The sequence below is a fragment of the Callionymus lyra genome, chromosome 19, assembly GCF_982586985.1.
Source record: "Callionymus lyra chromosome 19, fCalLyr1.hap1.1, whole genome shotgun sequence".
Lineage (NCBI taxonomy): Eukaryota > Metazoa > Chordata > Actinopteri > Syngnathiformes > Callionymidae > Callionymus > Callionymus lyra.
In genome coordinates, this window is record NC_141836.1 from 9,188,157 (window position 1) to 9,211,528 (window position 23,372).

Here is a 23,372-nt window from a genome sequence, read left to right on the forward strand (position 1 = left end):
AAATATAAACAATGTATGGCTAATGGTATATATTTATTCTGAATAAATTAAACCGGAAGTGCCGTCGCCAGGCATTTCATGAGTTGTTTTATCCTTTTTTTTTTAAGTGTGAGCATGGAGAGGTCTGTGTCCAGTCTCCCACTCGGTTTAGGAGTCAGAAGCAAACTAGTCCAGGCCGGCTACAGGTCCAGCGCAGATCTTCTCTCATGCACACAGTTGCAACTCAGTCAAGGTATGTCACTTCCGGTCACCGTTGCTCTGTTTTTCCTTAACGCTCACCTGTTGCTGGATTAGTTTTCCACTACAAGACTTAACTATAACCAACTTTGAAGTCAATTATTTGGTCTGCAATGATCTTGTGTAAACTAAAAATGCTTGAGTGAAAAATGCATTGGTTGTGGCTTAGAAATCTGTCGCTTGTGCAGAGGCCGGGTTGTCCCAGGAGGAGGCGCTAGACGTGTTACAAACAGTCCGATGGGAGGATGATGAGAAAGAAGGGTCTGCTGGAGTGACAGCTCTGGAGCTCCTGCAGAAGGAGGAGGAGTTCAGAAGCATCATCACCTTCTGCTCTGAACTGGACTCCGCTCTGGGAGGAGGGATCCCCGTCGGGAAGACCACGGAAATCTGCGGAGTACCCGGAGTAGGAAAAACCCAACTGTGGTGAGTCCCCTCTAGGGACGCGTGACGTAAAGGTACTGAGTCGACGACGTATCAGTTTGCAGTTGGCGGTGGACGTCCAGGTGCCCGAGTGCTTCGGGGGTCTGGGCGGTCAGGCGGTGTATGTGGACACCGAGGGGGGCTTCATGACGCAGCGGCTGAAGGATTTGGCGGCGGCCGCCGTCCGTCATTGTTCCCTCCTCGCCGAAGACGCCGAGCAGAAGGACGCCATGGCGACTTTCACCGTGGAAAGCATCCTGTCCAACGTTTTCCTCGTAAGTCCCTGGTTCTTCATAGTGGTCATGATGTTGATCAGAGTTGTGTCTGCAGGTGCGTTGCCATGACTACGTGGAACTCATCGCCGAGTCCTACTTACTCCCCGACTTCCTGTCCCAGCACCAGAGGGTCCGGCTGCTCTTGATCGACAGCGTGGCTTTCCCCTTCCGTCAGAACTTCGACGACCTGTCGCAACGGTGCCGCCTCCTCAACGGCCTGGCGCAACGGCTCGTCGCCATGGCGATCGAACGCAACGTTGCCGTGGTGATGACCAACCAGATGACCACGCGGATGCAGAGAGGCCAGGCGCAGGTGGTCCCGGCGCTCGGGGAGAACTGGGGTCACGCCGCCACCATCAGACTCGTTTTAACATGGGAGGGGTCGCGGCGCCTGGCGTCCATTTTTAAATCCCCGGGACACATGGACGCCACCGTCCAGTACCAGATCGTCTTGGACGGGTTCAGAGACGTTGACCAATCGGATCAACCGAGCAAGAGGCAAAGAACTGACGAGTCGGCGGTTGGAGACAAGTCAGTATGAAGTTAAATGTTTACAAAATAAAATATATATTTTTTTATAAGAGGAGTCGACAAACTTTTCAAGCATTTATTAGTTAAATATTACAAACATGTTAACTTACATTTTGAATCTTCCGTCTCGTGAGACGACTGAAGGCATTAAGGCATCACATGATATTACACGTAACCATGGTAACCACATCCACACGCTGGTGTCCGTCGGGGTCGTCTGACCGGCGCGGATCGAATCCACTGCGAAGGGCGAGGATGTAGGCAGACGTGACGCACCTGAAGGCTTCGTTCCAGGTGACGCCCGAAGAGAATCAGCTTCTCAATTAAGATCATTATCACCTCGTGAATATACAGGTTGGAAAACTTCTCCAAATTGCCTCTAACCCTGTTATATAGTAAGAAGGAAACACCATCTAGTCTATGGACGTATATCAGTGCCGTTGGAATATTGTTTGGTTGATTTGAACGTTTTTTTTTGAAAAGTTTTTGGTTCTTTAAGCATTTAATTATTTTAAAACAATTCACTAATTGAACGTTTTATTTTTTTATAATTAAATTAAAAAAATAGGCAATTCTCAAAATGAATGAAAAAATGTTTGATATTGTACATTTTTATATTGAATTTAAATGCTACGAATTAAGAGAATATTTACCTTGAAAATCTATTTTTGAATGATTGGAATTAGAAAATGAATCTATAAAATCTTTAATTTTGAAAATATTCAAACTTCAATTACATAGAAAAAGAAATTCAATATACAATTATTGTATTAAATTAAACGGATAATTTGTCGCTTAAAAAACATTTCAATAGAAAAATAATTTCAACATTTTAAATTCAATATTCCACGGCACTGATGCATTTCCTTACAAGTCCCACCTAAATATTTTCTCGTGTATAATAACCATGAAGTGCCAGAACCGAGGAGGGGGAACATGAAGCAGCAGCATCTCTTAAACCTAACCTGGCGTAGCAACTACATCCGTAAAGGTCCTGATGAAGTTGAATCCAAGTACAACTCTTTTCTCCCGAAATCTTTTTTTTTTTTTTTGTTTTCTTTTTCAAACGAACCATCACTTTACAACCGTGACTTATTTAAGACTTGAATACACGACGACGAATGACGAGCGGTTCTGCGGCAGCGAAGGCGCTTCTGTTGCCCTAAAGGTCTAGACTACGAGCTGATCACCGATGACATCGTCAAGTATGAAAGGCTGGAATTTGGCTTTTGTAAAAAAAAAAAGAAAGAAAGAAAGTCCAGACCCTCGCCACGATTTCAAAGCTCCATTATTGTCTGTGAGTGGGGGACGAGGTGATTCTTTTTGTCTGCATAGATCAATTGAAATCGACAGAATCTTCTAGACGAGTGAAGCCCTTTTTAACAAGTCACCCGGCTGGTGCCCGTAGAAGGGGGTTCGGTTCGTTTGCCGCGGTGACGCCGACTCGACAGTAAGACACCTCGCAGTTGAACCGGTTAAGATGGCGGCGGGTCAGTGAAGGCTGAAGCGAATACAATGAGTGTCGATTAAACGAGTGAGACCGTCAGTCTGAGGCAGAGCGAGTGGAGCCGTGGTCAGCGGAGGAGGATGAGGAGGGTGGGGGGTCCGAGGAGGTCAGTTGGTCTTCTGGGCCCAGCGCAGGTCGTCTGCTCGCGGCTTCTCCCCCGTCACGCTCTGGATCAGATCCTCCAGGTTCTTCCAGAAGCCCAGTCGCTCCAGCGGGTAGTTGAGCCAGCCTAGGACACATCATGGGTTAGGGTTGACAGACTGACCTCACACAACCTTCTGGCTTGAAATAGCTTCAGTACAGTCAGCAGAAACTGTGAAGGCGACTCCCTGGGGACCCCTCCTACTTCCTGAATTAAAAACCACTTGTTTAAGTAGATTTTAATGCCAAATCACTCCGGGCTGACATTACTTAACATTTCATGCAAGTAAAGATAATATTTAACTGTAAAAAATGTCTATTTATAACTGACTTAATACCAAAAATCGCCTCATGCTTCAATTTATTGCAGAAGGGAGTATTTTGCATTACTGCCCCCTATAGGTCACAGATGGATGTGTGGCGAAAGAGTCGAAATTGCCATCAAACTATCAACATTTCAAATGTTTAATCTTTAAATTTGTTACTGAAACATTGTTTTTTAAGCACTGATTTCTTATTTTATTTTGGACAATTCTTGAATTTTAAAAAGTAAATATTTTCAAAATTATTTTTTCCCCATATCTAATACCAATAATTGAAAAATACATTTGCTTAATTCAGAGCTTTTAAATCCACTATAGAAACGTTGGTATAATGGTGCCATCATTTTTATATTTCATTATTAAAAGGCTTCAAACTAAACTTTTAAAAATATATTTTTGAAATATCATGTATTTTAATGTATCATTAATTTAGAAAAAAAAATCACTTTATTGATTCAATTATTAAAAAAAAAAACTAAACATATTCAACCTTTAAATATACAAATAATTGAATTTAATAATTAAAAACACTGTGTGTGTGTATTAATTTTTTTAAAACTACATTCCAATAAAAAGTTGGTAAAAATAAAACAATATTCAACATTAAAATATATCCAGTAGCACTGATTACTACCATAGGCTTCTGCTCTGTAGACAGATTTAACCAGAACCAGAGAAATGATCAACAATGTTATTCCTAGATCTCGAGGGGAAACGCCTCGAACTACTTCCTGTGACTCGACCTCTTTCGTCGCCGATCAAAACCCTCCGAGGGACATGAAAACCCACCTGTGGTGATGCAGAAGTAGGTCTCGTGCGGGGACACGTGGTGGATCCGGTGGTGTTTGCGGGGCAGGATGACGTGACACTTCTGAAGGAAGACCACCCAGCCAGGTAGACCAAAGTAGGTGTGAGACCACTTGTGGATTTGGTTGGTCAGAGTCACGAAGATGGCCAGAGCGAACAGGAAGCAGTACCAGGGGAAGAGTCGGTACACCTCGGCTTGAAGGGGGAAGAGTCGTCAGTATTCTGTATTTTATTGTGTCTGCAGGGGAGACTCACCTGGGGTCAGGGTCATGAAGTTGTACGCCATGTTGGCGAGGGGGACGATGGTGAGCATGCAGTTGTCTCCGTTGGTCTCGATGAAGTCGTGGCGAGTGATGGCGGTCGGGTCGATGTGGTGCTCTCGGAACGGACGAATAAAGGCCTGCGATCACACGTCACGTTAAAAAAACGTCGCTTCACAGAGCGGGATTCGACCTCTGACCTTCCCGACGATGGGGAGATCCACGGAGCCCCAGGTGTCGGCGCCCCAGTGGACCAGTCCCGATGTGAAGTCCGCCGTGAGGATCCCCATCACTGAAGCAGAGGAAGAAAAAAAAGAAGGAGTTTAAGACGACGTTCCAGACGCCGGAGAAGAGTCGGAAACCCACCGGTCCCGATCACGACGCTCCAGAAGTGTCCGAAGTGGAAGTTGGCAAGAAGGTGAAAGAAGTTAAAGGCCATGAGCGAGAAGCAGAGCAGCACGCTGACCCACTCCTGGAGTCGTTTACCTGCGACACAAACGGTTAGTGTCACACAAACATCTGAAGAAGTTGCACATTTAAGTGTGAAGATGATTTTTTAATGCGTGTGTCGGTGGCAGAGATCAGGAAAAAAATGTGCAAATAACATCAAAAGGCAAAAAGCATGACCTGCTTCTGCAAACACACACACCTGGAAAAGCAGGTTTGAGGAAACCTATAACTGGTCGCACAACTTCTGGGTCTGAATGTTGTAGTAGAACTTTAGTTTAATCTGCTCCTTTATAATGTCAGTCATAGGCTTACATCGTCTCTTTTCTCCATCTTTGCAACTTTCATGAGCCTTGAAATGTATTTTGAAATAGATTGTATTGATATTATCGTCACATGTTTTTGTCCTTATGAACATTATTGAGCCCCAAGTGTGGCCCTTTGACTGCATTATATATGTGGTCCTAATGTGGGGGTGTGTGAGTAGAACATTATTATTGTATCAACTCAAAAGTTCTTCGTTTATGACCATTTCCCCTTTTTTCTTCATCCTTTTTGTGGATATTTATTGCCCTTAAAAATAACGTTATTTAATATTAAGATCACATTTAAGAGAAAAAAAATGGTATATGCTTTGTTTTTTAATATACATCTTAAGACGTTTTTATTTGTTCAGGCTTTTCCTTGATTTTCTGGAACTCCTGTTGTGTTATCAGTTTTATCTTGATCTTTAAAGTATATACTTTATTGAATATTGTTTTGATTGTTTAAGCGCTTTGTGACCCTGGTCTGGAAAATCGCCATACAAATAAAAATGACTTACTTACTTATATATATTGTGGCCCCTGAGGAGATTTAATCGCCCACCCGTGTTTTTGAGGATCTTTTTAAGGTCAAGAAAATATGTTGCGTCCATTTTGGCTCGACAACAAATTTCACTTCCCAACTATTTTATTATTGTTTCCCCCATGACTTCCCATTAGTGACCACATTGAACCCTCCTACAGCGCCCCTCTAGAAGGAGTCAAGTCAACAACAAAAAAAGAAGCCTGACCAGACTAGAGTCCAGAACAAACCCCTCAAGTGTCTGAACCCTCAGGTCATGTGGTCAACAACAAACGTTGTCACGTGACTGCTGAGATTTGTGAGCAAATGATTTTGAGCCTCGAAAGGAGTTTATCGGGTGATGTTGCTTTTTTATCTTTGACAGTTCTTGTCTCATCGAGTTGTTGTTATCAGCCTGAGTGACAGATAGTCAGTGTCACGTGACCTCAGGTTAGCATCCGCGGCTACGTTAGCACCGGGTGTCTCTGCTCTGACGTCATCACCGGAGGAGAAAAAAAATGAAGACTTTTTCAAGACTTTTAAGTGTGAAACACCCGGGTGTCGCCTCGCTTCAACTTCGGAACCGTTTAAATGTGCGTGCACCCGGTGCTGCTATAGCTAGCTCCAGGCGGCTGGTGTCGTAACAAATCCGGCTGCCCTTCTCTCCGAACGGAACCGGCTCGTCGAAGAGTCTCCTCACCCGGGGAGTAGAGGTCCGCCAGCTCGCGGGCTCCGGCGTGCTGTGGACCCCATCGGGCGGCGCCCCGACCCGGCCCCTGGGGCTCTGGTTTCTCCGGGCTCTCCGGTCCACACCCGCCGTCGATCGCCATTCCTGTGGGCCACGCCCCCTTTCGCGTCGTAGCCCACGCTTCCGCCAACAGTGACGTCACATCGGCGGAGGCTTCTCGGCCAATCAGATGTCTTTTTTTGATTTAACAAAACAATACTGTGATTTAAGTTAGTGTTTGTGAGGATATTGTGAAAACCGTCTCCACTTTCTCTGACTGCTTTTTTTTTGCTACATATTAAACTTAAAACTAATTATTTAAAAATTGAAACGTTTATTATTTGATATGCAGTAATTATTTTGTATCGGTAGAGGGCGCGCTGGTGCAAAACGGAACACTGATTATCTTTTCGTTTATTTTCATTAAAATATTTTTGTTCTTTTTTTTTTTCAACATCAAACTCTTGAAAAATAGTTAGGTCAACTAACTCGAGTATCAAATTAATATTACATTAAAACCAAATCCAATCGTAAAAAAAACAAACGTTTTTTACGCACTAAACTATCGTTAAAGTGTGTATTTGTTCAAATTCAAACGACATTATTATACTCAGTTATTATATAACTGCTTTGGTTTTAACAACATATGTCACCCAAAAATTGTCCCCCCATTTTGACACTCATTTTTAAAAAGGCAAGATTATATGTTTCTTTATCGTTGGAATTTTAAAACCTCGGCCTTGCTTTATTATTGCTTTTTTAAATATTTGATTTTTTAACATTTTTAACTATCTGAATGAGAAAATCTAACTTTAAATTTTCGATTCTAACTTTTCAATGTAGAGATTTCAGTTAAAAAATGATGAAATAGCTCAAAAAACATTTAAAAAAAACGACTAAAAGACAAAAAAATGATAAATTAAGTGTTGAGTAATGTTTGTGTATATATACTTCCATAGGCTTCTGCTTTATACACAGATTTAACTTGTAAAATATATATATTGTCACAATTGAATCTAGAGATCTTCAACTAAAACCGATCATCGATCAAGATTTTACTGCTTGAGTTCATTTGACAGCAACGGAATTTAAAGATTCGCCCAGATTGTTTCTTTTAAGTGACTGACTCAGATTACGTGGTTCCAGAGAATTCGAATCTGGACCGACTGGGCCTCAAGTTATTTTCCATTTACGCACCACACGTCACGAACACACCTGCCCAGTTAAGCCCCGCCCCTCGTGGATAAAATCCTAACGACAGGAAGTTCTGTCAGAGTCCAGACAAGCCCACCACCCCTGCAGGTGGTCTGTGAACCTCATACCCCAAAGAAAAACACCCTGAGCTGTCACCTCCCCGCCCCCCTCGCTCCGGTGACCCAGGGGGTCTTCAGATGGAAGTGGCCGGTTTCTACGACGACGGCAGCTTCGCGATCCGAGGTAGAGAAATCGGGGTCGGTCCGTTCTGGCGGTTCGGCGGCTCCATGACGGAGGTGGGCGTCGAGGACCGGGAGAGAACCAGTGACTTCGGGGTCTACCCGGACCAGGCGCAGACGCAACCGGGGGACGTGTTCTCAGAGTTGCTGGTGGACAGCAAGACCAGGAGACTTTCTTCTCTGCCGAACTACAAGAACTTTGCGCTGTTCAACGAGCCGGAGGCGAACCCGCGCGACGTCCCGCGGGACACCCGGGACCAGTACCACCTGGGGTACCCGCCGGAGAACCGGGAGGACCTCCTGGTGGTGCGCGGCGACCTGGGTTCAGATCACCTCCAGAGACGCTACAGACCCGAGGACCGGGACCACACGCACCCGCACGAGATGGAGAGCAGCTCGTCCGGGTTCGACATGAGGTCGTACCTCCAGTACCAGTCCACCAGCGGGAGCGTGGGCAACATCTCCACCGCGTCCTCCACCTGCTCCAGCCCGCCCGGAACCCCCGCGCCCCAGAACGGCAGACGCTCGCCCTCCCACGGGGGGAAGGGGTCCGGCGGGAAGTCCAAGAAGCGCCTGGACAAGGACAGTGAGGAGTACCGGGTCCGGAGGCAGAGGAATAACGAGGCGGTTCGGAAAAGTCGGGATAAAGCCAAGATGCGGAACTTGGAGACGCAGCACAAAGTTCTGGAACTGGCTGCTGAGAACGAGAGGCTGCAGAAGCGGGTCGAGCAGCTGAGCAGGGAACTGACCACCTTACGGAACCTGCTGTCAGCCACTGGACATTGTTAGGGAAAACCGGGCCAGGACTTCTTGAATGTGGGCCGTGTGCTTTTTCATGACTGCAGGGACACTGGAGGTGGATCAGAACCGTGTTTTTGTGATTCTGCTGCAGTGTGATGATGCAACTGTCGGCAACTCTGCTGGAGGAGAAATAATTATTTAATAAAAAATAAATCTTTTATTTTACTTTAAACTCTGTCATGTGTTCATTTCGCCTCCTGATGATGAAATCCTTTTTGCACCCATCTTCTCGCCCTCCAGTGCGACACTTACACCTCGTGAAATATTCAATCACAGCAACATATTTGGATCACTCCTGGTATTCTTTAGTGATTCTTGTGTCCAGAGCCCGGTCCACGGGTCCAGCACTGCTGACATCAGCGTGCAGACAGAAAGGGGGTCAGATTGGGTCCAGATTGGTCTCTTTATCTACACACTGTCAACAGAATGAGTCCACTGACCTCTGAGTGTGAATGTGTGTGCGTGTGTGTGTGTGTGTGTGTGTGTGTGTGTGCAGGGTGGGTTCAAGGTTGTTGGGTGTTAATCAGTAACCAGGTTAGGTCACAGACCCGGTCCTGGTCTGATCCTGGCTCTTAAAATCTGGTGTGTTTGCCAGAACCAGGAATCCATTTTTGGTGACCCCCCCCCCCCCCCCCCCCCCCCCCCCTTTTAAAAAATCTGCATGATGATTTATTTGTACAAGAATTTTTTTAGCGTTATAAAATGATGTATTTTTTGTTACCCTGTATTATCTGATAATTACACACACATACACATAAGCTTGATCGTAATAGTAGTACTGATGTACTTGATTTAGGTACATATAAACATAAAGTTCATCTTAAGACGTTTTTATTTGTTCAGGCTTTTCCTTGATTTTCTGGAACTCCTGTTGTGTTATCAGTTTTTATCTTGACCTTTAAAATATATACTTTATTGAATATTGTTTGGATTGTTTAAGCGCTTTGTGACCCTGGTCTGGAAAAGCACTATATAAATAAAAATTACTTACTTACTTACTTACCTGAATTTAATGAATCCACTTAAAAAAAAACTCTCTTTTGTTTTAAAGCCTACAATTGGATATTGTTTGACCTTTTTCGTAGTTACCAATAACCAGTTGGATCACCTGCATTTCACCTTTGACCTTTCGTATCAGTAACACATACAAACCGAAGAATTTTAAAATTCCCCTTTTTTTTCTTCTTTTTTTTCTTCGGCCATCCATCCATCTAAGATAAGAGAGCACTTTATTAAATCCTAGTAATGCAAGTATCTCAGTTTAAAAAAACAACACGTCCCTGAGAACAGGCGTGTACATGTACACTCTGGACCATCACACGGTTGCATCAGGGGTTAGGATAAAAAAAACAAAAAAACAGTTTGACTGTCAGGAATGTTTCAACATTCGGTAAGTGCTGAGTAACATCCTCCTACACACGTACACGCAAATGAACACACTCTAGACGCGCAGATGAACTGATGCAACGCACAAAGTGAAAAAAAGAGTGGAGCCCCCTTGAGCGCTTCATGCCTCCTTCAATTTCCCTTCATCTGGAGGATTCTGTTCCCTCCTCGACTCGACTGTCTTCTCAGCTCCCGCTTAGCGGCGTGAGACCTTTTGAAAAAATCATCTCCAATGATTATCGCTGGCTTAGACACTTTTCATCCCGCTTCCTCCTAAAAACGTTCCTTTAACGTGTGACATTGGTATACGTTTTTTCACGCACCGGTCACCAGTTTTTTTGCCGGACGTCTTGGCGGGGCGTTGCGGGAAATGGGCCCGACGTCGGGCGGTGACGGGAAAAGGACGAGGTCTGACCTCCAGTAACTGTCCCTGAAGAAGATCCACTTCTTCGTCAACCGCAAATTTCGACACCCATTTTGTTCACTTCTGCTATTCGATGGGGACAGTTGTGAGTCATGCTCGTGGATCTGTTGTTGGGAAACTGCATCATCACTTCAAGTTGCACACACACGCTTTTGATCTTTTCACCGTTTCTTTTCTTGAGAAAACAAAGTTCTTATCAACGATCAGGTGTTTGGGACGACGTGCTCCTGGGTGTCTTGACGGGAAGATAGGAAGTCACGATTCAAACTGGAAGTTTCTTATGATGAATTTACTGGAACTTTGGGTCTAAATTTCGATCTTGAACTTCTCCTTTTGGTTTTAGTCAACCAGACTAGGTCAGGGCCTCGGTGACTTTACACAAAAATGAATTTCAGCACAAAACTTTTCTGTGGTTTTACATGAGTTGGCCTTCTTCAACCACAAACCATCTTTAATTGAAGCCAATTTCATTAATTGTCTAAGCTTTTGTTTTGGTTTGATTTACAGTCTTGACCTAAAGAACCCGTAATCTGGAAAGAACGGGGCCTTGAGTCACATGTCTTCACAACAAAACAACATAACAACGGTTTATTTGTGTTTACAGAAAGTTTGTCGGGCGTCTTTAAAGAGGTGTTCACCTGGTTCCTGCTGGGTCTAAAGTTAGTGGAATGTCAAAATGGTGGATCAATCATCTCGGTGAGTTTCCTTTTTTCATTTTCCCTGCTGTTTATTTTACTGTACAATTAGTATAGATGGACGTAGCACAGCATAGTGTGTTTGTTTGGTTGTCCTGTGATGGACTGGCCACCTTTCCAGGGTGTCCCCCATTTAACATCAAGATGACGGCAACCAAATCGGCTTGTCGTTTCGAAACGATATAGATGGATCTGGATTAAAAATTAAAAATCATAACTGTGCTTAAGATTGTAAATACATGTGCAAAGTGCAACCTGGGGGCCACATTTGATGGTCGGACTAGAACTAATCAAAATGTTTTTTTTATTTATATTTATTAATAATAGTTTACTTATTATTAATAGTTTCAATCTTAATATAACTTGATTAAGTTATCTTGCTTTAGGTGTTTTTTCTCCTCTTTTTTCCTTTTGTATTTATTGGCCCTTAAACATTTTTTTTCACAAGAGTTAAATACAATACAATACTTTTATAATTTAGGATAATTGAGTTGTAATTTCATGAGGTAATTACACTTGATATTTTTTCTGCTTGTGTTTTTTCCCCCTTATATTTTGTCTCTTCACTCCTTCCTTCTTCCTTGATGGCCCCTCACCACAGTCACACTATATAAAGGGCCCCTATATCCACGTGTCCTGCCCAACAGGGGGCAGCGTTTTTGTCGGATTAAAAGCTTTTCCGTCACATTTGTGACGTTTTTTTGCGAGGAAAAAAAATGTTGGCAGCGTCAATTGCAAAACAGGAATGGCAATGACACCACACTGTGAAACAACAGCCTGTTGAAGTACTTTAATCCCTCTGTGGCACATTTTCTTTTCCCCGTCAGGACCAAACACGACTGGAGGGTGTGTGTAGAAGCGTCTGCTCGAGCTCTACGTCTGCTTCTCATTGTCTTGATCAACAAACACAGTCATAGAAAGTCCAGGTATTTACATGACTGTTAAGTTTTTTTGGGGGGGGGGGTTTATGCTGAGTAACTCCAGGCGTAAACATGCAGACTCATTAGTGGACTTAGAGGGCGGGCATGGTCTCCATCAGACGCTCAAGTATGCTTGATCCAACCCTTAACCTCATTCCAAAAGAGTGGTCAGATTTAAAAAACTAAAAAAAATAAAAGCTCTGCAGCAACAGTCACATGACTGCGGGTTACCATGGCAGCAGAGTCCATGGTTCAGTATTGGGTAACATTGTCGTGGCTCAGCTGACCCAGGTGCATGCTGGGAGCCAACTGATGTTGCAATGATCAGTTTACTCACTTCCTGCTGAGTCACCCCCCACCCAACTCACCCTCGGAGGGAGGCAGTGAGGGAGGGCACTCCTTACAGGGGAGGAAATTCCTGCTCCCTGTTTCTCAGCAGGCTCCGCCCCCTTTTTTCTGACTGCACTTTGGGAAGTTCCAAAATGATGAGGCTGTACCTGGATCCACATAAGATTGAAACTGAGGGCAGAATGTTCTTCCCTCATGATGAAATGTACTTTCAAAGTCTCCTGAATACATCTTTACTGGAGATGCCTTTTGTTCCATTTAACTTCTTTATTTACAGGAAATGTGAAATAAACTTCCTCTTTGAGATAAATATTCTCGCAAATTCAATTTAATTTTATAAATATTATAAAAATTGTATATGTTTAACATTAGTCCGCTTTTACAGGATGCTTTATTTTTTATTAACTATATATTTTTACAGTATGTAATGTGTTTTTCCTCCATTTAAACCAATTACTAGAAATAAATTATTGCACACTTTATGCAGACGTTATTTGGCATTACTTCAATATATAAATTACTTCTTAAAGAGTGAATAGGTGGATGTGCGAAGCGTTTTTGCAGTTTTACTTTGCTCATATAGTTATTGATAACTACTCGAACCTTGATGTTATCGGTTTTACAGTGCCATCTGCTGGTTAGCTACTATAACTGCAAGTGTTCAACTAAAAATACAATTTATTTAAAACGTATATAAAAGCACCATTTTTATTGTACGATTGACAACACATCTACACCGCCTTAACAAACGATCTGCCACTTGCTAACATATCCTTTTAATTCAGACAATATTCTGAAATCATGAACAAATAGTAATCATAACCTTCTGGCTCAGCTCTTCAATCCTAATGTCCATTTAATTATTTAAAAAAAAAGTTTTTTTTGGTGCTTAAATGAAGGCAGCGATCATGCAAAAGGCGGCCATTAGTGAAAGATTCCAAAAATAAATCAACCAAGAGTCATTAAAGAAATGTAATTTTAATGCCACGTCAAACATTTTATTTCATTAAAAAATAAAAATATACAAGTGTTTCTCCCTCCGGGGCAGGAGGTCCTGGTCTAGTGCAGGAAGGTTCTGTAGCAGACGTACGCACTGACCAGCAGAGCGGCGCACACACACACGTTGGCAAGTGGAGGGGGCCACGACCCTTGACCCTCCGGGTCAGAGTCCGTCACTGCGGGAGGGGGCTCTTGGCGGTTCTGCTGGGAGTTGACTTTCACGTCCAGCTGATGTTCTGCTGGAGAGGCCGCCCCGGGTCGTTGTCGGAGCTCCGGACTGTAGAGTCAACGTATTGTAAGATGGTGCGTTCAAGTGCTGGAACTTTCTTTTTTTTCCCATTACCTTGGTTGCTGCTCTGTCGGTCTGACCGCCTCGCCATCTTCGGGTGGAACCAGCGACTCCAGAATGCCGTTGTGTGGAAGTCTTGGGGGAGGGACGGGAGGCGGTGGAACGAACTCTGGAGGTTGGTGCTGATTCACGTACTCCTGCACATGGAGGTCATTATCTAAACCGTTTTTATAAACACAGCATCAGCTACAAGATGGCCGACGCACCTGCAGAGATGTCTGCCCCAAGATCAACTCCGCCCCCTGGATGATGGACAGATACGAAAAGCGAAGCTGATCCGCCGTCTGTATCAAACCCATCCTGCAGCGACGCATCTGGACCAGCATCTCTTGGATCCTCACGGACGACGGGTCGTCTCTGAGCGACATCTGTCACCGGAACCAAACGGGTCAGAACAGGACACACCACTGAGGGAGACTGAAGTCGGTACCGACCAGTATCAGACACGTGTCCACCAGACAGAAGGTCCCGGACCGTCCGATCCCGGCGCTGCAGTGGACCACGACGGGGCCGCGATTGGGCTCCAGGCAGCCCGACTCCCTGACCTTCAGCAAGAAGTTGAGGAAGGAGGTGGGGGAGTCGGGGACCCCGAAGTCCGGCCAAGTCAAGTAATGGAAGTGCAAGATCTCCCGAAACGTTCCGGTCTGCGAAACAGAACGTCAAGAAGTGAGTCCATCTGTAAAACCCGATGGTCGAGCTCAACACCCACAGAGAGGTTGTGCAGCTCCAGCAGTCGCACGCTGAAGTCCGCCTCGCCGTCCTCCGACACCAGCGACACTTTGAAGTTGGCATCGTCGAAGATCAAATCCTCTTCGACTGAAGGCGGCCAGTACTGAGCACACTTGACCTAAGGGAGACGGTCGATGAAATACTGGACCCTCCAAGGAGAACATATGCTCTGAATACGTCGCCATCTTCAGCCAATAATGAGTCACACTCACGGATCCTTTCTCGAGGACTCTGTTCAGCATCACCACACCGACACTCTGCTGTTCCCAGACCATCTGCCAGAAGTGGCCACAGGTGTTCGGCAGAGGACCCTGACGCGTGGAACCAGTCGTGATGTTAATAATGTTATTGATTCCTTTTTATAAGACATGTCAGTTGGGGGTGTCAACACTACACACGTAGACGGTTACAACGATAACAAATCAATAACTGTTTTGACATTTTTACTAAGAAGACTGGCATGGTAATACTACGACGACTGGCAGGGTAATACTAAGGCTGCTCGCGGAGTAATATTACGGCGATTCGCAGGGTAATACTACGGCGATTCGCAGGGTAATACTACGGCGATTCGCAGGGTAATACTAAGGCTGCTCACAGAGTAGTACTAAGGCTGCTTGCAGGGTAATACTAAGGCTGCTCACAGAGTAGTACTAAGGCTGCTTGCAGGGTAATACTAAGGCTGCTCACAGAGTAGTACTAAGGCTGCTCACAAAGTAATACTACGGTAACTCGCAAGGTAATACTACAGTGACTCGCAGAGTAATACTACGGTAACTCGCAAAGTAATACTACGGTAACTCACAGAGTAATACTATGGTAACTCGCAAAGTAATACTAGGGTAACACGCAAAAGTAATAATAGGGTAACACGCAAAAGTAATACTAGGGTAACACGCAAAAGTAATACTATGATGACTTGCAGTGCAGCTTTATAGTTGACCACATAGTTTTAAGTGCTGTGTACCACAAGAAATGGTTTATCGGTCAGTAAGTACAACCAGAGATCTTACATTAGAATAACAAGACGCACATTCAATTTTTGATAAAAGTTAAGTTCGCCTTATAGTCCATAAAATAAAGTAAATCGACTTAAATGATCTGTTATTTGGAAATAATTGTGTAACTTTTTGAAGTCTACAAGAAGTCGTCATTTTATATCTGATAACCACTGGAAGGGCTTTGCTATAATAGGTTTAGGTGTGTTAATGGATGGTGATGGTTACAAGCCTACACTTGTAAACAGTTTAGTGTCGATCACAGTGATCGTGACGACAGTACCTGAGTGAGAATGTACTTCCTCTCCGCCTCCTCCACAGCGATCAGACTGGCGTTGATGTAGTCGTTGGCACTTTGTTGCAGACGAATTCTGCTGTGATCGACTGAGAAGATTGTTTTCTGTTCAACATGAAGTCACTTAAAAAAAAATCAGCTCGATCAGGGGGAGACACTCACAGGGACTGACGTCTCGATATCGATTGCGACTCTTGTTTTCAGGTAACCTGGCAACTTTACACGGCAGTTCACACGACTGCTGACGGATGTCCTGTAACACAGACAAAACTTCAAGCACTGTTGATGTGACGAGGAATTAAAAATATAATAAAAAGTGTCAAACCTGATACACGGAGCCCCACAGCCCGTTCTCGTCGATGTGTTGGAACTCGTTCTCCATGTCTGCGGTTCGGTCAACCGGTGCGATCCGACGAGCCGAACCCCCCGGTCTCCTCTCTGTAGCTCAGCCCAGGGACAGGCGCTGATTGCGGGGGAGCAGCCGGCGACCTCCTCCGTCTCTGCTGGTAGCTAGCTTGTTAGCTGCTAGCAGCGCCCAAAGAGAGGCCTATATCATTCTTAAAAAGTGGTCGCTCGCCTCGGGTGACCTCGCAAGTCTTATCGCCGGGACCAAAGGTGGGATCCGGTCTCGGACTCGGAACCAAAAAAAAAAAAAAAACCGTCGATAAATCCCACTTTAATCACGCTGGCAGCTGTGAAGGGAGGCGGTCGCGCGCGGAAGTCATGTTGCGTAGAGAACCTCGGGAGCGCGCACGCAGCCAGAAAACGTGCCGCGTCTGTCTGACGTGCCTCGTTACGTCGCTGTTATGATTGAGATGTTGTCGAGTGGAAAGTGTTTCCGGTGATATGGGAATGTTTGGACTTTTGTTGAGAGCCGCGTGTCCTCTAGCGAGCCCGGGACCGCGTGTGACGGTGACTTTGCCGCCCGAGAGCGACTGACGCGCTGGAGGGAAGAAAAAAAAAAGCAAAAAAATTAAAAAAAAGCGTTACATCTGCTAACGAACGCGAGCTAACTGTGTAGCAGGAGGTTACGACCTGGAGACAGTGACGGGTAACGACACACACACACACACACACACACCTGCTGCTGTCACAACCTTTTCACCTGTTAGGTTAGAACAGGTTCTTGTCACTGCGACTGCTGTCAACCAAACGTGTGTTACAGCTTCTCACTCGCACACCCACATTTCTCCAGTGAAACGTATATATTTCTATAGAAGACTCCAATAAGTATGTTTGTAGATGTTAGTGTTGAGTCTAAATGAGCTGACAGATATATTTGAAATAAGCTAAGAAAAGGTTACTGTTTCCTTCAACTGACAAACATCTCTAAACTTAGGGAAAATGTTGTCACAACATGATCTGGAGCTTGTAATCCATGCGTTTTTGTCTTCTCGCCTGGACTATTGTAACCGTTTGTTTTCATGTCGAAACAAGAAGGAGCTGTCTCGCCTGCATTTAATACAAAACTCTGCAGAGAGAAGAAGAAGAAGTAGAAGAACTCTCATTTCTCCGATCCTTAAAACTCTTCACTGGCTTACAGTTTCTTTCAGGATCATTTAAAAATTCTGGTTCTTACTTTCATAACTATTCATGGTCAGGCTCCTCCTTGCATCAGTGATCTGATCCAGACTTGCACCCCAGCTCGAGCTCTGAGGTCTGTGGATCAGAATCTACTGATGGTTCCTCGCACACGGTTCAGGACCAGAGGAGAGAAATCCTTCCAGGCTGTTGCTCCTAAGCTTTGGAACGATCTTCCTCTCTCTTTGCGCTTGATGGATCTACTGACTCCTTCAAGAAACATCTTAAGACTTTCTTATTCGTGCAGGCTTTTCCTTGATCTTCTGGGACTCCTGTTTTGTTCCCAGTGTAATCTTGATCTTTTAAAGTATATACTTTATTGAATATTGTTTCGATTGTTTAAGCGCTTTGTGACCGTGGTCTGGAAAAGCGCTATACAAATATAAATTACTTACTTACTTGAGACATGTGTATATAATGTAATGACATTATTTCCTGTTCAGTCCATGTTTTCTGACGATAATCATGTCTTTAATATCATATTATAATCATAGATTTGCTGTTTAATAAAGTACTTAAGTAAGTGCATATGATTCAAATCTGGTAAATGTGTTAAAGTGATGGCATATTGATCCTCTGAGGGTACTGTTCAAAGGACGTTTAATTATTTTAATGAATCATTCGAGACCTCTTGAAGTGGACCGGGCACAAAAGGCGTCCATTAATAATGTTCCGAAAAAACACTTTTTTCCACTGCTCGGTCATGAGATAAATGAAGCGCTGGGATGGTTTTAGAAAGAGGCATCTGTGGGTGTCTGCACGTTATAATGGACAGCTGCTCTGTTGTTATAGACGCATCATCAGCCTTGTTCTCGCAGCCTCACGTCCGACGCCATGGCTCCCAAGGACATCATGACCAACTCGCACGCCAAGTCCATCCTGAACGCCATGAACTCCCTGCGCAAGAGCAACACGCTGTGCGACATCACGCTGCGGGTCGAGAGCACCGACTTCCCGGCGCACCGCATCGTCCTGGCGGCGTGCAGCGACTACTTCTGCGCCATGTTCACCAGCGAGGTGCCGTCGCACGATTAACCTTTTCTACCTCCACGTGACTTACATTTTCATCTGCTTCCATGTGTTCAGCTGGCGGAGAAGGGGAAGTCCTTCGTGGACATCCAGGGTCTCACCTCATCCACAATGGAGATCCTGTTGGACTTTGTGTACACAGAGACGGTCCTGGTCACCGTGGAGAACGTTCAGGAGCTTCTTCCAGCTGCCTGTCTGCTGCAACTCAAAGGTGGAAAACCAAAACCCGGAAACCGATCTTGACTGGACCCCCGGGGCTCATCATACGTGTCTTGTGGTCTCAGGCGTGAAGAGAGCTTGCTGCGACTTCCTGGAGGGTCAGCTGGACCCGACCAACTGCCTGGGGATCCGCGACTTTGCGGAGACGCACAACTGTCTGGACCTGATGCAGGCGGCGGAGCTGTTTTCACAGAAGCACTTCTCGGAGGTGGTGCAGCACGAAGAGTTCATGCTGCTGAACCAGACCGAGGTGGAGAAGCTTATCAAGTGTGACGAGATCCAGGTGAGGAGGTTTTTAGTAATGTCGAGTGCTTGACTCTGGTGTGGCCCCAACTTATAGACCACATGACTCTTGGACTCTCCAGTCGACTGTATCCTCTCGTGCTCAGTTATTGCCAGGATCTCGTCGGATTTCATCGTAGCTTCAGCTGCAGAGGTTGTAACGAGTGCTGCCATCTAGTGGCCGGAAGTTTCATCACATCGCAAAAATGAAAATGCATGTAAATTGTAAAAAAAAAAAAAAAAAAAAAAGAATTATTTAATATTATTCACTGAAATTTTTATCATAAAAAACTAAAACGATAAAAATAAAACACAATTTGAAAGACAGAATCGTGAAAAATAATGTTTTGTCCGCAGGTGGACTCGGAGGAGCCGGTGTTCGAGGCGGTGCTGAACTGGGTCAAGCACAACCACAAAGAACGGGAGCCTTACCTCTCGGAAATGCTAGAGTTCGTCCGCCTGCCGCTGTTGACCCCCCGCTACATCACCGACGTCATCGACGCAGAGGTGAGTGACCCCTCGTGTGTCCCCTGTCAGAGTTCCAGTACACGTTACTGTACTTTCTTGCCTTTCCAGCCTCTGATTCGATGCAGCCTCCCGTGTCGAGACCTCGTCGACGAAGCCAAGAAGTTTCACTTGAGACCGGAGCTACGCAGCGAGATGCAGGGCCCGAGAACACAGGCCCGGCTAGGTACAGTCATGGACCCCCCAGTGATGATGATGATGACATTATGACATGTGTTGGCTGTAAAACCTAAGTTAAAAATTGTTGCAGGTGCCAAAGAGATCCTGCTGGTGATCGGCGGCTTTGGCAGCCAACAATCCCCGATCGACATTGTGGAAAAATACGACCCCAAAACTCAAGAATGGACCTTCCTGCCTGTGAGTCACTGAATTTATTAGAGTTAACTCAGAATTCAGTAGAGAATAATTATTTTAACATTTGCTTTGGAGTCAGTGTTTCCTGTTTGAAGAAAATGTGCTCGACAGGTTTTAATTTTTCCCTTGAGTAAATGTATTGAACAAGTTTGTTTAACTAACCGTTTAATGAAATGAAATGAAATTTTACTCTATCTCTTTTCTCCCATAGAAATACTATAAATTATACTCTTGATGTATATTTACAAGTGCCGTCATATTGCAATTCACTTTAACATTTTCTCAAGGGCCACATTTTAGAAATAATAAAATCAAGCTAAATATTAAATGATAGTTAACAATTTCCCGAAGGAGACCTCCAGAGGGATCAATAAAGTTCTACCTTACCTTACCTTATTATTATTTTATTGTCTTTATTTTTTATTCTGATATATAAGCACTTTTCTTCCGGAATATTATTAAATATTCACTTAAATAAAAATAAAAGACAAAGCTAGAGGACGAAAGTTCTAAAACAAAAATTCCTATCGTCATATTTAGAGACTAGAAATGAACAATATAAATCATTTCTACATGATCTTTGACCTCATGAGGGAACATTTCCAAATGTAAGGTTTTATTCTGAACAAGATTTGCACGGTTCTGGTCTCGGCGACTGACTTTTAAAGCGGTTACTGCTCCCGTGTCGTAGAACATTGCGAGAAAGAGAAGATACGTGGCGACGGTTTCCCTGCACGACCGCGTGTATGTGATCGGGGGATACGACGGACGCTCGCGCCTCAGCTCCGTGGAGTGCCTGGACTACACGGCGGACGAGGACGGGGTGTGGTACACAGTGGCCACCATGAACGTGCGGCGCGGGCTCGCCGGCGCCACCACGCTCGGAGGTTGGAGCGTTCGCCTCGACGCCAGAATAAATGCTTTGATCAAGCTTTTTTTTAAATTTAATCTCCGCAGATATGATTTATGTCGCTGGAGGTTTCGACGGGAGTCGGCGCCACACAAGCATGGAGAGATACGATCCCAACATCGACCAGTGGAGCATGCTGGGAGACATGCAGACGGCCCGGGAGGGGGCGGGGCTGGTGGTGGCCAGTGGGCTCATCTATTGTTTAGGTTTGAAAGAAAAGAGAAAAATTTAGAGCCAAAAGGGTTTGTGGTTCACTCACGGTCCTGGCTTGTTGACAGGAGGATACGATGGCTTGAACATCCTGAACTCGGTGGAACGATACGACCCGCACACGGGTCACTGGACCAGCGTCACACCCATGGCCACCAAACGCTCGGGTAATGATTCAAATCATACATTTTATTCGTTGATCTTAAATGGCTTCATGGTTAAGAAAAAATAAACATCCCAGTAATATAGCTATAAAATGTATTTAATTAAACATAGAAACAAGCCGTTTTTAAGACAAGACATAAAGGTTTAAACTTGCACAGGTTTCTAACTGGTCCAGAAAAGGGCCGAGACGGTGCAGGTTTTGGATCCAACCAGTCCAGCACATATAGTTGAACCAATCAGACATTAATCAATTAATGGTCAATCAGTTGCTGCTTGTTTAAGCTTCACCTTGATTCGCTAACTCTTGTGTGCTGGACTGGTTGGAACGAAAACCTGCACCGTCTCGGCCCTTCTCTGGACCGGTTTGAGTCCTGTGTAATAAGTAGAACTAAAGGTTTTGTGGAATAGAATCAATTTTTACGTTCAACAATCGTTGAAGTGAGGTACACGCTAACCAATGGTGTGAACTCCTCTCGCGTTGCTTCTTCGTCTCAGGGGCCGGGGTGGCCTTGCTGAACGACCACATCTACGTGGTGGGGGGCTTCGACGGCGTCTCCCACCTGGACTCCGTGGAGGTGTACAACATCAGAACGGACTACTGGGCGACGGTCGCCAGCATGACGACGCCGCGCTGCTATGTCGGAGCGACGGTCCTCCGCGGTCGACTGTACGCCATCGCAGGGTGAGGATGACGACGTTTTTCTGAACTTTTAAGACGCACAGCAACGAGCCCTAGAGCAGAACCTCTAGATTATAACCACCCAAACATAGAGCAGATTCACCTGCTCAAGCATTACAGAAATTTTTAGAACAATAACTCCTGAACAACAAACATGAAGGCACAAGTTATGTTTTCTTATGATGTATACAGGTGTTGGAAATCTGCCAAACACATATAGTTGTAGGGCTGAGGTCACTGAGAGGGAGTGAGACAAGGAGAGAGCAATGTTGGAAAACAAATAAACAAATTTGCAGTGAGTTGTACAGAGTTAATCGAGTAAGAAATGTGCTTTTTACAACAGAAAAAAGTGCAGTAGTGAACCTTTGTTGTTGTAAATGCTTCAAATAGTTTACATTCAACATCTCAGTTTGATTATTTATTTCTGTTTAAAGTTATTACCGTGTTATAAAGATGATTTTTCTTTCTTTCTTCCATTTTAACTGTTATTAAACAGTCAAAAACATAAATAACTGTTGGATGTAATTTATCATCTCTAATATAAATGCAATAGAAAAGTGTTTCTCACGCATTTCTCATTGCTCTCCATTTTTAACTGTCGAAGAAAACACAAACACAGACTTGTATCTTCTATTTATGAGCCATGATTTAATATCTTTTCTGTGTTTTCTTTTAACGCTGCTTGGGCTGACGGATACCGGTTTCTGGTCGCAGGTACGACGGCAACTCGCTCCTCAGCAGCATAGAATGTTACGACCCGGTCGTGGACTCGTGGGAGGTCGTGACCTCGATGGTGACGCAGCGCTGCGACGCCGGAGTGTGCGTCTTAAGAGAGAAGTGATGAGTTACCGGCTGAGGACACGAAAGGGGGAATCTTTCAGCTGCCAGTACACTTGCCGCTTTGGCCCCGGACACATGGACCTACGAGGACGAGCCAGGATTCAGATGTGCGATGAGATTATTTTTCCATTTTTTTGTCTTCAAAGTGCAATATATTTCTACTCCTGACGTCCGATTGTGGAGATCAAGCGGTGATTTGAACACTTTTCTAAGCAAAAGACTTTATCTGAATGTTCTTTTAGAAAAATGCCACACGTGTTGGACTGTTTAATCGGGTTCTTTTTTTTATCTTTTGAACATGACAAAGTGGAATGTGCATGTCATTTACTTTCTCTTCGGTTCAAAGTGACAACTGTTGCCTGAACACCAATAAACACAAAGTAATTTTAAGATAATAGCAGCACAGTTTGTTCAAATGTCAATGTCACAAAGGAGGGAGTGTAAATGAAAAGATAATGATATTTTTAGTTAATTTAAGGCGTGAAAAAGCTTTGATTCTTCGGTCAAAATGAAATAAAGGCTTATGTTTGTACATGAAAGCTTTAGTTTTATCATCAAAGGATGTGTTTACTGTCGCCTGACGTTACATATAATTAAATACATATTATATGAAAGATAGAAATGTTAATTTTCTCGACGTTTTCTTTAAACATTTGAATAATTGTGAGGGTAAACAACGTCATCCCAGTTTGAACCATACC

The 23,372-nt window shown here is 44.3% G+C and overlaps 5 protein-coding genes across 5 annotated transcripts; 3 read left to right on the forward strand and 2 right to left on the reverse strand.

The window, feature by feature from the left end:
- Positions 1-60: 60 nt before the first annotated feature.
- Positions 61-4,275, forward strand: rad51c (RAD51 paralog C). The gene is made up of 5 exons (XM_087780950.1): positions 61-232; positions 426-660; positions 716-932; positions 988-1,463; positions 4,136-4,275. The coding sequence occupies exons 1-5, from the start codon at positions 79-81 to the stop codon at positions 4,230-4,232; spliced, it is 1,179 nt and encodes a 392-aa protein (XP_087637076.1). The 5' UTR covers positions 61-78; the 3' UTR covers positions 4,233-4,275.
- Positions 1,526-6,616, reverse strand: peds1b (plasmanylethanolamine desaturase 1b). Its single transcript, XM_087780951.1, has 6 exons — positions 6,474-6,616; positions 4,868-4,987; positions 4,702-4,793; positions 4,497-4,641; positions 4,224-4,436; positions 1,526-3,199 (listed from the first exon to the last, which is right to left on the reverse strand). Exons 1-6 carry the CDS (start codon positions 6,601-6,603, stop codon positions 3,078-3,080), a joined length of 822 nt encoding a protein of 273 aa, XP_087637077.1. The 5' UTR covers positions 6,604-6,616; the 3' UTR covers positions 1,526-3,077.
- Positions 6,617-7,752: 1,136 nt separating this feature from the next.
- Positions 7,753-8,906, forward strand: cebpb (CCAAT enhancer binding protein beta). The gene has a single exon (XM_087782094.1). The coding sequence runs from the start codon at positions 7,892-7,894 to the stop codon at positions 8,720-8,722; it is 831 nt and encodes a 276-aa protein (XP_087638220.1). The 5' UTR covers positions 7,753-7,891; the 3' UTR covers positions 8,723-8,906.
- Positions 8,907-13,465: 4,559 nt separating this feature from the next.
- Positions 13,466-16,567, reverse strand: ptpn1 (protein tyrosine phosphatase non-receptor type 1). The gene is made up of 9 exons (XM_087782059.1): positions 16,203-16,567; positions 16,040-16,130; positions 15,866-15,966; positions 14,797-14,895; positions 14,565-14,702; positions 14,290-14,499; positions 14,062-14,223; positions 13,850-13,992; positions 13,466-13,783 (listed from the first exon to the last, which is right to left on the reverse strand). The coding sequence occupies exons 1-9, from the start codon at positions 16,257-16,259 to the stop codon at positions 13,567-13,569; spliced, it is 1,218 nt and encodes a 405-aa protein (XP_087638185.1). The 5' UTR covers positions 16,260-16,567; the 3' UTR covers positions 13,466-13,566.
- Positions 16,568-16,685: 118 nt separating this feature from the next.
- Positions 16,686-23,066, forward strand: klhl12 (kelch-like family member 12). The gene is made up of 12 exons (XM_087782058.1): positions 16,686-16,928; positions 18,251-18,475; positions 18,545-18,698; positions 18,772-18,989; positions 19,346-19,495; positions 19,565-19,679; positions 19,764-19,870; positions 20,559-20,754; positions 20,825-20,983; positions 21,056-21,154; positions 21,648-21,834; positions 22,546-23,066. The coding sequence occupies exons 2-12, from the start codon at positions 18,293-18,295 to the stop codon at positions 22,670-22,672; spliced, it is 1,695 nt and encodes a 564-aa protein (XP_087638184.1). The 5' UTR covers positions 16,686-16,928; positions 18,251-18,292; the 3' UTR covers positions 22,673-23,066.
- Positions 23,067-23,372: the final 306 nt, after the last annotated feature.